General features: G+C 35.0%; 1 protein-coding gene across 1 annotated transcript in view; it reads right to left on the bottom strand.

Moving 5' to 3' along the window:
- Window positions 1–12923, bottom strand: part of ARID2 (AT-rich interaction domain 2) — a 155907-nt gene that overhangs the window by 71743 nt on the left and 71241 nt on the right. The window contains exon 4 of the mRNA XM_002927168.4: window positions 6079–6212. Within this exon, the coding sequence (XP_002927214.1) occupies window positions 6079–6212 (134 nt within the window). The remainder of the gene's footprint in view (window positions 1–6078; window positions 6213–12923) is intronic.

The following is a 12923-nucleotide window of genomic DNA, read 5'->3' as shown; positions in this document are numbered from 1 at the left end:
TTAGACACATTGCCTACCTTCTTTAAAACTGTAGGAGAATTATTACTTTTTTGGTTAGATTTATCTCAATATAATCAACACAGTAAACTTCATGCTTTTTAGTTCTGAGTTTTGACAAATGAAATCTTTTAAAAAACCACAACCACAATGAAGATAAAGAATATTTACATCACCCTGAAAAGTTTCTTTATGCTTTTCTGCAGTTAAACCCCTGTTCTACCCACAAACACTGTTCTACTTTCTGTTTCTATAACTTTATTTCAAAATGACAAATAAATGGAATCATACAATATGTAGTGTTTTTTTTTTTTTTAAAGATTTTATTTATTTATTTGACACAGAGAGAGACAGCCAGAGAGAGAGGGAACACAAGCAGGGGGAGTGGAAGAGGAAGAAGCAGGCTCAATTCCAGAATGCTGGGATCACGCCCTGAGCCGAAGGCAGACGCTTAAAGACTGAGCCACCCAGGCGCCCCAGTATGTAGGGTTTCATATCTGGTTTCTTTCATTTAGCAAAGTGCTTGAGGTTAATATCCATGTTGATGCATGTATTAGTGGTTTGTTTCTTTTTAATGCTACAGTAAGGTATAACACAATTTGCTTATCCATTCAACAGTTGAGGGACATTTGGACTGTTTTCAGTTTTGGGGACTTATGAACACAGCTGCTATAAACATTCACATACAGAACTTCATGCAGAAATATTTTTTCATTTCTCTTGGATTGCTGGACCATATGTAAGTGTATGTTTAACTGGGTAAGGAACTGTGAAGCTGTTTTCTGAAGCAGCTTACAGCATCTTGCATTTCCACTGACAACATACAGAGTTCCTGTTGCTCTGCATCCCTGCCAGCATTTCAATATTGTCATTTTAAATATTCCGAATGTAATTTATCTAATGTTTAACAAATATTTTCTCCCAAACAGTGGCTTATCTTTTTATTTTCTTCAAAGTGCCTTTGAAGAACACAAGTTTTAATCCTGATAGAAGTCTGATTTATAAATTTTCACCTGTATGGTTCATGCTTTCATGTCCTAAGAAACCTTTGCTTAAGCCAAGGTAACTAAAATTTTCTGTAGGACAATTAATTTAAAACATCTTCAAACTTTGAAGGTAGGGAAGATGGGCTTATAGAATACTAATATATTATATTATCATAAGATATAAGAAAGTCCTATTTCTAGAAATACTGACTCTTAATTGGGGTAGTGCAGGCCTTGGTAGCTATGCCCTCAGACATATACCCCAAGTACATTTTTTTTTTAAAGATTTTTTATTTTATTAATTTGACAGAGATAGAGACTGCCAGTGAGAGAGGGAACACAAGCAGGGGGAGTGGGAGAGGAAGAAGCAGGCTCACAGCAGAAGAGCCTGATGTGGGGCTCGATCCCATAACGCCGGGATCACGCCCTGAGCCGAAGGCAGACGCTTAACCGCTGTGCCACCCAGGCGCCCCCCCCCAAGTACATTTTTCACATAAAGATATAACTAGTTTAATGGGAAGAGGCAAGAAAACAAGAGATAGAAAACTTCTAGATGAGACATTTCAGAAGCACATGAATTTTTTAAAAAGACTTTTTTTTAGGGGCGCCTGGGTGGCACAGCGGTTAAGCATCTGCCTTCGGCTCAGGGCGTGATCCCGGCGTTATGGGATCGAGCCCCACATCAGGCTCTTCTGCTGTGAGCCTGCTTCTTCCTCTCCCACTCCCCCTGCTTGTGTTCCCTCTCTCACTGGCTGTCTCTATCTCTGTCGAATAAATAAATAAAATCTTTAAAAAAAAAAAAAAAAAGACTTTTTTTTAAACCCTGCTAAATGGATTGCAAGTAGAAATCTATTGCCACAACATGCCACAAAAGAAAATCATACAGGTAAGAAATTTCTTTATTTCCCACTGTACACAACTAAGATGACACCTCTTCAATTCTAAAATAATTCCAGGAATTTCTCCCTAATATAATGATAAATAAATTCTCAATAGTTATAAATTACTATGACACAGATTCTTTACAATATTTAAAATGGAATAATATATATTCATTTTCTACAATCTTGATAAATAAAATTTCTAATAACAACATAAGATAAACAAAATCTGGAGAGAAAGTAACAAAACTTCTGTGAATATAGTAACAGATTTTGGTATTTCTATACTGAGACACCAAGTCTCAGCAACAGTTAAGCTTGTAGCTTCCACGAAACTTCTTTAATAGAAAAAAATTGGAACCCACATTCAACATCTGTCACAGTCTTGTTTATGTGCATTCAGTATGACCTTAGAATTGCTGTTGTTCACTACTGAAGAATGAAAGATGCCATCAGCTCAATTCAGTGCATTCTTACCTGAATGACTTTGCCAAAGACACACCAATTAAAGTAAAATAAATAAATATGATAATTATGAAAAATCCTTTAATTCTATCAGGCTTGGTAAAGATTTCTAACATAATGTAGGAGAAATTGCTTACAAGATTTTAGGATCTTCCCTTCCCTTCCCCAAGGAAATATGATTGAACAGCTACAATTTTATAACTGGTATGGGATTAGAAATTTATTTTCAACATGTTCACTAAAAGTTTATACAAACAGATCACTGCTGACAAACTTAATCTGAGGCAATCATTTCTCTTTCTTTTCAGTTGAGAGGAAAGGGAGAATTATTCCTGGAGGGCTATATACACCTTAGAAATTATACAATGCACTCTTTCCATTATCGGCAGTGATTATATAGTCTGAATGCCTGTTAGAATATGGAGGATTTAAAGGAAAATCTTTACCTAAATAAAACTGATAAAATTTTTAAAAAAACTTCCTGTACAAAACTTTTCCAAATTTAAGCACCAAAACTGCAAATGGACAGAATGCTTGACTTCCTTTTTACCAAACAGATTAGACTGGATTCATGATTACTACTAATATCCTCGCTAGCTCTGAAATTCTATAATTTCAATGATTTGTCATTTGTCAACTTTGCCTTTCGCAATTTTTCTAATAAAGATATTGCATATAAATTTTTAATTTTTATTTTAACTTAAAAAGTAATTTTAATTTTAAAATATGGAAGATGAACAAAAACTTCCTTAATATCTCCCTATAATTCTGCAGCACTGACTGCATCCAACTCAATACCAACAACAACAATGAAATAGAGAAAGAAGGAAAGCAAAGAAAGGATTAGATATTTAAGGCAAAGAAAAGTATGAAAAACTATGTAAAGATATGACAAAATTGTCATATACTGATGCTAAGTGTTTAATAATCCTAAAACTCTGGGCAAAATGTGCTCAATATTTTTTGCCACTCAAAGCCAGATTAAGTATCTTCAAGGAAAATCTGGTCCCATATTCTATCGATGTACAGTATCATAACAAGGAAAAATGCACTCCATGCCAAATGTCCTAGAGCTACTGACAACTGAAATTTATTATTTCAAAATATTGTTTTAGAATAGTTTTTAGTATCAACAATACAAATGTCTCTAGATAAATACACTGATCCAAACACATTTGTCCAAACCTACAGATGGAGTAAGGCTGTATGATCAAAGATGTAGTCACAAATCTTCTACAGGTTCTAACTAAAATTTCCTAAAGGCTCTTAAACTACCACTATGTAATTCTAATTTGGTGTTTACTGTCATAATGTTGCTATGCATCCTCCTTAAAAAAAGCACCTTGAAATTTGTAAGTGCTGCCCTAAAATACTACCTCTTTTCAGTTTGAATTAGATAAATTATAGTCTGAGGTTCCCTAGCAATTCCTTCTTTCTTTCATTAGCCCCCAAACCTGATTTTGTTAAACATGCTACAAGTTGCATAACTGCTCAGATTCTCCTTTTACAAAGAAGACACATATGTAACAGCATATCAGGAAGGAGTTATTCTAACAGCAAGTTAAGCAATTCTGTCATTACCTAACTTGTATAATAACTCTATCAATGACTTTCATTAGGCTTCTGAAATACCAGAATTATTTCATATCTTTCTTCTTGAGGTAATCAGTTTAATTAGGGGAGGAAAGAAAAGAAAAAAAGATCCAGAAAAAATTTCATTTTAAACAAGATCAAAAGTAGAAATGGGTCAACTTGGGGAGCTGTAATAGCAGACACCAAACTATATTAAGCTACAAGAATGAACAGTTCTGTTATTACTGTAATATAGGAAAAACACAGAGTTATATAAAGTTGAAAATGGTCTTAAAGGTCATTAGTATAATGTCTCATTCAATGCAGGAATACCCTGTATAATATTCTTGAATTTAATAATGGTCATTAGCCCTTTTTAGGAACAAAGAGTATATCACGTAACAAGTCACCCCATCTTATCTCATCAGCTTAAACTATTAGCAAGATTTTCTACATGGTGACTTGAAATGTTCTCCTTTAACCTTGGTTCTTGAGGTAATTAACTACTCATTAAAAATAAAGTGAGATTTGGTTTGTATTCATCACCACCAACTCCCACCCCCATTATACAAAAGCATCAGATGATGAAGCCTCTTTTATTAATGATCAGATTCTAGGAGATTCTGTTTCTTCAGTTATTACAAATTGGGGAAGAAATATGGAGTCAAATTCAACATGAAACTTTGAAAATAGATAATAGAAAATAAAATTAGTGATACTGACACAAGCATCAATGAAGAATAATAAATATCTAGAAAACTGTAAATTTTATCAACAACATGCCTCTTTTTTAGGCCAAATGTTGCTGCCTAAAGAAAAGAGATGCTCATCTCTTTAGAGCTTTCTTCCTAGTCATCACAGTCCCAACACTCAAAGCTACTAAACAGAGGAACCCCTACGAACTCTGCCTTACTAACCTTTTTATTAAACTCTCAACCTAATTATTTTCAATTGGAGTCCTGCTCTTTTTAGCTGCAGATTCCTCTATAACTGTTTTAAGAATGACTTAAATGAAAAAGAAAAATCTTATCCTTGGTACCATGGAAAAAAAATACTCACATAGTTAGAAATATTTCTGAGGAATTCTGATGCTGGAAATTCCAGTAATCGTAGAAAATCCAGTAGATGCTATCTGAGAATTCTTGGCCTCTCTAATCCTACACAACCTCCTTCTTCTCATTTTAGTGACTATTCAAATTAAACTGACCGTTAGTTAAAAAAATAAGGAAAGAACTTCACTTCAAAGTAGAGGTATTTGTGGGGCGCCTGGGTGGCACAGTGGTTAAGCGTCTGCCTTCGGCTCAGGGCGTGATCCCGGCGTTATGGGATCGAGCCCCACATCAGACTCTTCTGCTGTGAGCCTGCTTCTTCCTCTCCCACTCCCCCTGCTTGTGTTCCCTCTCTCGCTGGCTGTCTCTATCTCTGTCGAATAAATAAATAAATAATTAAAAAAAAAAAAGTAGAGGTATTTGTAACTCTGAAAATTCCTGCAACTAAAAAGAAAGGGCCCCACCATATGCACCCCAATGTTCATAGCAGCATTGTCCACAATAGCTAAATCGTGGAAGGAGCCGAGATGCCCTTCAACAGATGACTGGATTAAGAAGTTGTGGTCCATATGTACAATGGAACATTACTCAGCTATCAGAAAGAACGAGTTCTCAACATTTGCTGCAACATGGATGGCACTGGAGGAGATAATGCTAAGTGAAATAAGTCAAGCAGAGAAAGACAATTATCATATGATTTCTCTCATCTATGGAACATAAGAACTAGGAAGATCCGTAGGAGAAGAAAGGGATAAAGAAAGGGGGGGTAATCAGAAGGGGGAATGAAGCATGAGAGACTATGGACTCTGAGAAACAAACTGCGGACTTCAGAGGGGAGGAGGGTGGGGGAAATGGGATAGGCTGGTGATGGGTAGTAAGGAGGGCACGTATTGCATGGTGCACTGGGTGTTATATGCAACTAATGAATCATTGAACAGGGATGTACTGTATGGTGACTAACATAATATAATTAAAAAAAAATTAAAAAAAAAAATAAAAGAAAGAAAGGGCCCTAATACCAATTAGATGTTGATCTTTGAAAGTTGCATGTGCAAAGTAAAGGGATTAATTCATGGGATAATGTCTATTTTCCTAATTCAGAGCTGGACAATCTCCAGTGATATTTACCTGACACACTGTGTTGCTGGTAATTGTAGGAAGATGGAATTGCACCAATAGGAAGCTGCGGCTTTGGATTGCCTGGTGGTACCTCATCATCATCCTCCCCAAAATGATGAACTTTCTCGTACTTTTCTAGGTAACTGAAACAGAAAAACGACACAGCAGAGTTTTACAAACAGATTTACATGTTTTTTTAACTCCTACCACATGTATCTGTTTACCTTCCCCAGCGTCCCTAAATTTAAAAAAATAAGATACCACAAGACTCTTATATTAGTGAAACAGTCACTTCAACAGTGATACTACAGACAAACTCAATGCAATGCTTCTAAGTGTTTTTATATTTTCAGAAAAGACCACACCACTACTCAAGTAAACATACAAAAGTAGGTAATATCAAAGACAAACACACATACATGAATAGGAGACCATTTGATATATTGACTAAAAAAATTATACACAGTCATTTAAAAGCCAAGTGAAAATGAGAAGATTCTCTAACCCTTGGTCTGCCCCCAGTCTCACTCAGCAGAGAGAACCACTCACCAGGTTCACATGCATACTGGAATACATATATTTTCTGTGCCTAATTTTATTTAACAGTATATTTTAGAGATCTAAGTATGTCAATACATTAGTACTGCCTGTTTTTCTTAACAGCTGTATTTGATTCTACTCACACATCATAATTCAACTAGATTTCTAGTGATACATTTAACTACTTTCAGTTTCACTTTTTTGCGATTACAAATCATGCAACAGCAATAAACTTAATCTGTGCACTTGTTTGAATATTTTCTCTGGACAGACACTGGAAATGGTATGCTCATTCTAAATAAATTCCCATTAAAAAATGACGGCCTAATATACATTAACTAATTTATAAGATAGTTCCTGTATCCCCTACTGTATTACCATTACTGGATATGATTAATCCTCTTTTAAAATTTTTTATTATTTTTTTAAAAATTTTATTTGAGAGAGAGAGAAAGAGAGAGAGCAAGAGAATGCATGCATGAGTGGGGAGGGGGAGGAGCAGACTCCCCGCTGAGCAGAACGCCTGAGGTGGGCTCGATTCCATGACCTGAGCCAAAGGCAAACGCTTAACCAACTGAGCCACCCAGGCATCCCTAATCCTCTTTTTTTTTTTTCAAGATTTATTTATTTGAGAGAGAGAGAGCAGGAGGATGGGGAGGGGCAGAGGGAGAGAATCTACAAGCAAGACTCCCCACTGAGCACAGAGCCCCAGGCTGAATGGATCCCACCACCCACAGGACCTGACCTAAGTCAAAACCAAGAGTTGGACGCTCAACTGACTGAGCCACCCAGGTGCCCCTGATTAATCCTCTTGACATTAATTACAATTAAATTTCCAAATTCTCAATCTATCATCAACTACCAGTTTATAATAAGATTCCCAGGTAAACTTTTAAAATAGTGAAACAAGGGGTCAAACCCCTATCAAATACAACACTGTGGCTAACTTGTTACTGTACTTCACAAATCAGAAGCCGAGCTGATTAATACAATGACTTATATTTACCACAGAAAAGTTCTGGATGTGATTATTTTACAGATCACCCCTTTTACCATTCTTGATCCAAGCAGGTACTAAGTCCATTGGTAGCTATTTTCAAAGTCTTACAGCCACACACCCCTTTGCTTTTTAGTTACAGACAGCTGAGATGAGAAAGTTGGGTTATCAAGGAAGATATACAATGATTTCAGAAGTATTATTTTGAGTACCAAACCTTAACTTTCAAACTATAATTTTAGAAATATAAAAACTAATGACATGGTAAATCGTTACCGTTTCTTATTTTCCCTTTTCAGTTTTACAAGGCACAATAATTCACATCTTTGAGACTGGAAAGGAATTAAACTGTCCCTTTCCATTCCTTCTATGTTCTCCATATAAACTCAATTTGAGCAAGGAACTCTTTGCTAGCTGGCAGTTAGATAGCTAATGAATCAACACTCTTCTTTACTGTTGGAGATATAGCACATTAAAGCAGAGACATATGTGCAGATATAACCCTTGAGCATTGAGGAGAGTATGCAGCTGCACACATTTCACCCTGATCCCGGGGATGTCCCCCAGCAGATAGATTTATAGTCTAAAAACATAAAACAAAAGGATGATTAAAAAGAAGTCGTCTCTCTCCAGGATAGACCCACAATGGACTTAAATAGGTAAAGAAATCAAGACTATTCTTTTTGGATTTCTAATGCAGATATCATAAAAAGAAGAGTATATATAAATTTAGACATAAACAGCTGCTCAAAAATTACGTGACATATTTTCTGCAAATGAGGGATTATCTATATCACTCAGGCAATAGTATTGACAGAGGTGTTTAAGAGAGTCTAGTCTTTCAGAATTGACTGAACTCACTGTGGAATGGTTAAAAACAAACTAAAGATAAATAACCTTTATTAAATAATTTTTATCTAATCAAAACAACAATGAAGATGTAGAATTTTAAAATAAAAATCTTCAATTAGTAATATGTTTAAGATACTTTCTATAAATTTTGTTAGTCATAATTGAGCACAGCAGATTTGAAATTTATGTTTTATATTACAACTGGGAGAGAAAACAATATTACTAGTAAAGGAGGACCATAAATATGATTTTCCCCCCCCAAACACCCAAAATGGAGTACAAGCAATATGGAGTGCTTGACAAGAACACAAGCACTACATACTCATAATAAACAGTGTATTATATACATGAAACCCTTTTTAATTCAAATTTTCTTAAAATATTAAAAAATGACCTCTGGTTCCTTGATACATTCTACCACCCTTATTCCTCCAAACAGATTCTTTATTTCACCCCCCCAAAATCTGTGGTTTAGGCAAATTATTATGATTTTTGAAATTTTTATGTTCCTGGCTTGAGGACCAGTCTTTGTTCTCACTGTCATGATTAAATATTTCCAACCAAAAATCAACCTTTCTTAGTTCAACTAAGGATTTGGCACCCAGTTTTGATCTCTTGTCTCTCTCAATAAACAAGCACAAAGTATTTAGCTTTTCATAAACTTATATACTTCTAAAAACTAAAAAGTAATAACAGATATGAAAAAGCAGCTAAAATACAGAGTTGCATTTCAAAGTGTAAGTTTTCTGATTTAATTCTCTATCATGACCTTGAGCTTATACACTGAGAGATATTCTGTGTTCACTCACTGAATTATAAATGCTAGACTGTATATTTCACTCTCTTTCTTGTCAAAGTCAATGGCATCACTTTGAATAGTTAATACATTAACCAAGCATTATTTACTGAGCTCTTACAGTAATCTGCCTAGTACATTGCATATTTAACTCAAGACTGGTAAAATACTGGAACCCAGATAGGAACAGATTCAGGTGGGGTGAGTTTTTATCTTTTTTTCTTCAACTTGGCATTAACTTACTTTATGGTAGATTCTATGTCACAGGTTACAGACTTGGAGGAAGGCAAATATGAAAAGTTGGCATATAATATAGAAATTACTTTAAGTGGTATGGTTTAATTAAAAACTTTAATAAATGTGACCAATACAAATATAATGCAGAGGGGTGGGTTAAGAGTCCATTTAAAATAGCATCAAATAATATGGACAGTATTATTATGAATATGGGAAAATTTAACCTCTTACAATATCTAACAGATTACACAAAAAAATAAATTAGGTTGTATAAGATTTGAGTATAATCACCAATAAGATTGACTTATTAGACATACAATGATTTTCTTTTCAAAACTCCATGGAAATTATAAAACTGACCATATATTAATTCACACAGAACACCATAATAAATTTAAGATTAAATGTTATATAGGGCACATTCTCTAATCACAATGCAATTCAAAGAAAGTTTTTTTTTTTTAAGATTTTATTTATTTATTTGACAGAGAGAGAGAGAGCATAAGTAAGCAGAGAGGCAGGCAGAGGGAGAGGGAGAAGCAGGCTCTCCGCTGAGCAGGGAGCCTGACCTGGGGCTTGATCCCAGAACCCCAGGATCATGACCTGAGCTGAAAGCAGACATTTAACTGACTGAGACACCCAGGTGACCCCAAAGTTTTTTCTAAGAAAGAAATTAAACTCTTGGAAAATTAAAAATACCTTTCATGATGTAAAGTTCCAAACCTTAAATCTAATGACAATGACCTTTAAAGTATAAAAATAGAGGAATACAGCATTATTTGTAAGTTAAAAACTTAGAATTTCTGGTCCATTAAAAACAACTTCAAGGATCCACAAGACTAAGTTGCAGAACACTTCTTGAGAGAATAATGTGATCGAGTGAAAAGTAGAGGAGATCCTAGGCCAGAAAACATATATAGGAAAGTTCAATTTGGATTTCCTTCAGCCACTAAGGGATGAATATAAAGTGAAGGTGTACCTGATAATGGGATCCAGAAAATGTCAATTATTTTAAAAAGAACTTACAGAAAATTCAGTTGAGCTCAGTGGTTGTGCAAGGGGGTAAAGTCCTTTATAAATTTCACCTCACAGGGCACGTGCACCCCAGTATTTACAGCAGCAATGTCCACGATGGCCAAAATATGGAAAGAGCCCAGATGTCCATTGACAGAGGAATGGTAAAGAAGAAGCAGAATACATGGACTACAATGGAATATTACTCAGCCATCAAAAAGAATGAAATCTTGCAATTTGTGATGATGTGGATGGGACCGGAGTGTATTATGCTAAGCGAAATAAGTCAGTCAGAGAAAGACAAATACCATATGATTTCACTCATATGTGGAATTTAAGAAACAAAACAGAGGACCATAGGGGAAGGGAGGGAAAAATAAGATGAAACCAGAGAGGAAGGCAAACCATAAGAGACTCTTAATCATAGGAAACAGACTGAGGGTCGCTAGGGGAGAGGGGGTGGGGAGGGGGGTTGGGAGGGGGTAACTGGGTGATGGGCACTAAGGAGGGCAGTTGATATAATGAGCACTGGGTGTTACATGTAACCAATAAATCACCAAATTCTATCTCCGAAACTAATAATACACTATATGTTAATTACATTGAATTTAAATAAAAAATTTTTAAAAAAACAAAAATAAATTTCACCTTACAGCTTCTTTGTCAAAATGACCACAAAGATGCCATGGGTGTGGGGTACCTATGAAAAGCACCAGCATGGAAAGACTGTCATCAAGTGTTATCGGGTAACTGGATCTCTATTGATGTGCTCTATAAAACACCAGGTACAAAATCAAATGTGGTGGATTGAAAACTATAAAGGTAATGAAATTTCTTTGCCCAGGGTTACCCCCCAAAAGGAGGACATGATAGAATAGATATGACAATGCAGACGATCAACTGTGTAATGAAGAAGGCAAGCTTGAGAAACTGTTCCACATGGAAAAGAAAAGAACTAATGAAACTGGTGGATAAAAATGAGATATATATGAAAAACAAGAGATCAAACATAAATAAAAAAACAAAAAAACAAAAAAAACCACACCCGGTGGTCCTGAAGGAAGAACCAAAATAAATGGAACAGAAGTGATAATCACTGACATAATGAAAGAATTTCTTTAGCTAAATATATAATGTGTACATCAAAGAGCTCTCTGGAACTGGGGTGTCAGGGTACACAGGTCACTAGGCAAAAATTAATGAAAAGGGAAAAACAATCAGATATATCCTGATAAAAGATTAAAGCTTCAAAAACAAAGATTCCTAAAAGTTTTCAGAACCACTGCCACTCTGTAAAAGTTACACAGAACGGCTGGACCAGACTTTGACTTCTCTTCAAAATTAGTAGCTAGAAGATAATGAGCAAATATTAGAATTTTGAGGAGGAAAGTTATTTCACAAGAAATCCCTACCTAATCATGTTGCTCAACCAAGACAACAGAAATCCATTTTCAGATATGTAAAGACTCAGAATAAAGCAATATAGCCCTCTGGGGGGAAAAATACTCAAATAAGTACAACTGACCCATGAACAACACAGGGGTTAGGTGATACTGATTTCCACACAGTCAAAAACTTGCATAGTGTAGATAAACCTGCATATATGAAGCTTTTTTGTGTATATATTTCACAATTAAAAATTTTTTTTTAAACATCAGAAAAAAAGTATTGTTATTTCAAACTTCTAAATAAAACAAGTAATTCCATTGCTATATAAAATGTTTCCAGTTACAGAAAAAGATTAGAAGCTCCCTAAGAACTGTAATCTAGCAAAATCTGAAAACTTTATATAAACTACAGGTAAAAAAAGACTACATATATAAATAGTGGAAAAAGAAACCTATTAATATACATTAAACACACACTCCGGACAAGATTTTGTTATAGAAACCCAGTAATAGGTTCAGTATTAAAATTTTTATAACATTAAACTCACAGATCAAGAAAAAATGATATTACCTAAACAAAGGATGCCAAAGGTTATTTAATAAAATGAAGCATCCATGCTTCATTGAAAAAAAAAGTTAATTAATGAAGAATTCTAGAATACTGCTGCTTCTGGATCTCTCATATGGCCCCTTTGGTTTTACCATACACAACAAAGAATTTCCAATCTACCTCCTTTATCAATACAGGCTTTCTTGATCCAGGGTACTTGCTTCAGTAGAAGAGTACCCTTCAAAATGGGGCACACAAACAAAGTATTCCAATAGGGAAAGATATTTAATTTATGGATCCACACTTGCTCCATTATTGGACAGTCCATAAGTTACTTAACCGATGTTAGCCAACGTGGAGGACCGAAGAGTGGAATTCTCATTCTTTCATTAGCCTCTGACCAGTGGAACCTTAATCATTATGTACTAATAATGTCTATGCATGTCTAGGTTTAGGGGATTTAAAGATAATATTATCTAA

This window comes from Ailuropoda melanoleuca, chromosome 16, assembly GCF_002007445.2.
Source record: "Ailuropoda melanoleuca isolate Jingjing chromosome 16, ASM200744v2, whole genome shotgun sequence".
In the NCBI taxonomy this organism is placed as follows: domain Eukaryota; kingdom Metazoa; phylum Chordata; class Mammalia; order Carnivora; family Ursidae; genus Ailuropoda; species Ailuropoda melanoleuca.
The sequence above is the reverse complement of the archived record's forward strand: the minus strand, read 5'-3'. Positions and strand labels throughout refer to the sequence as shown.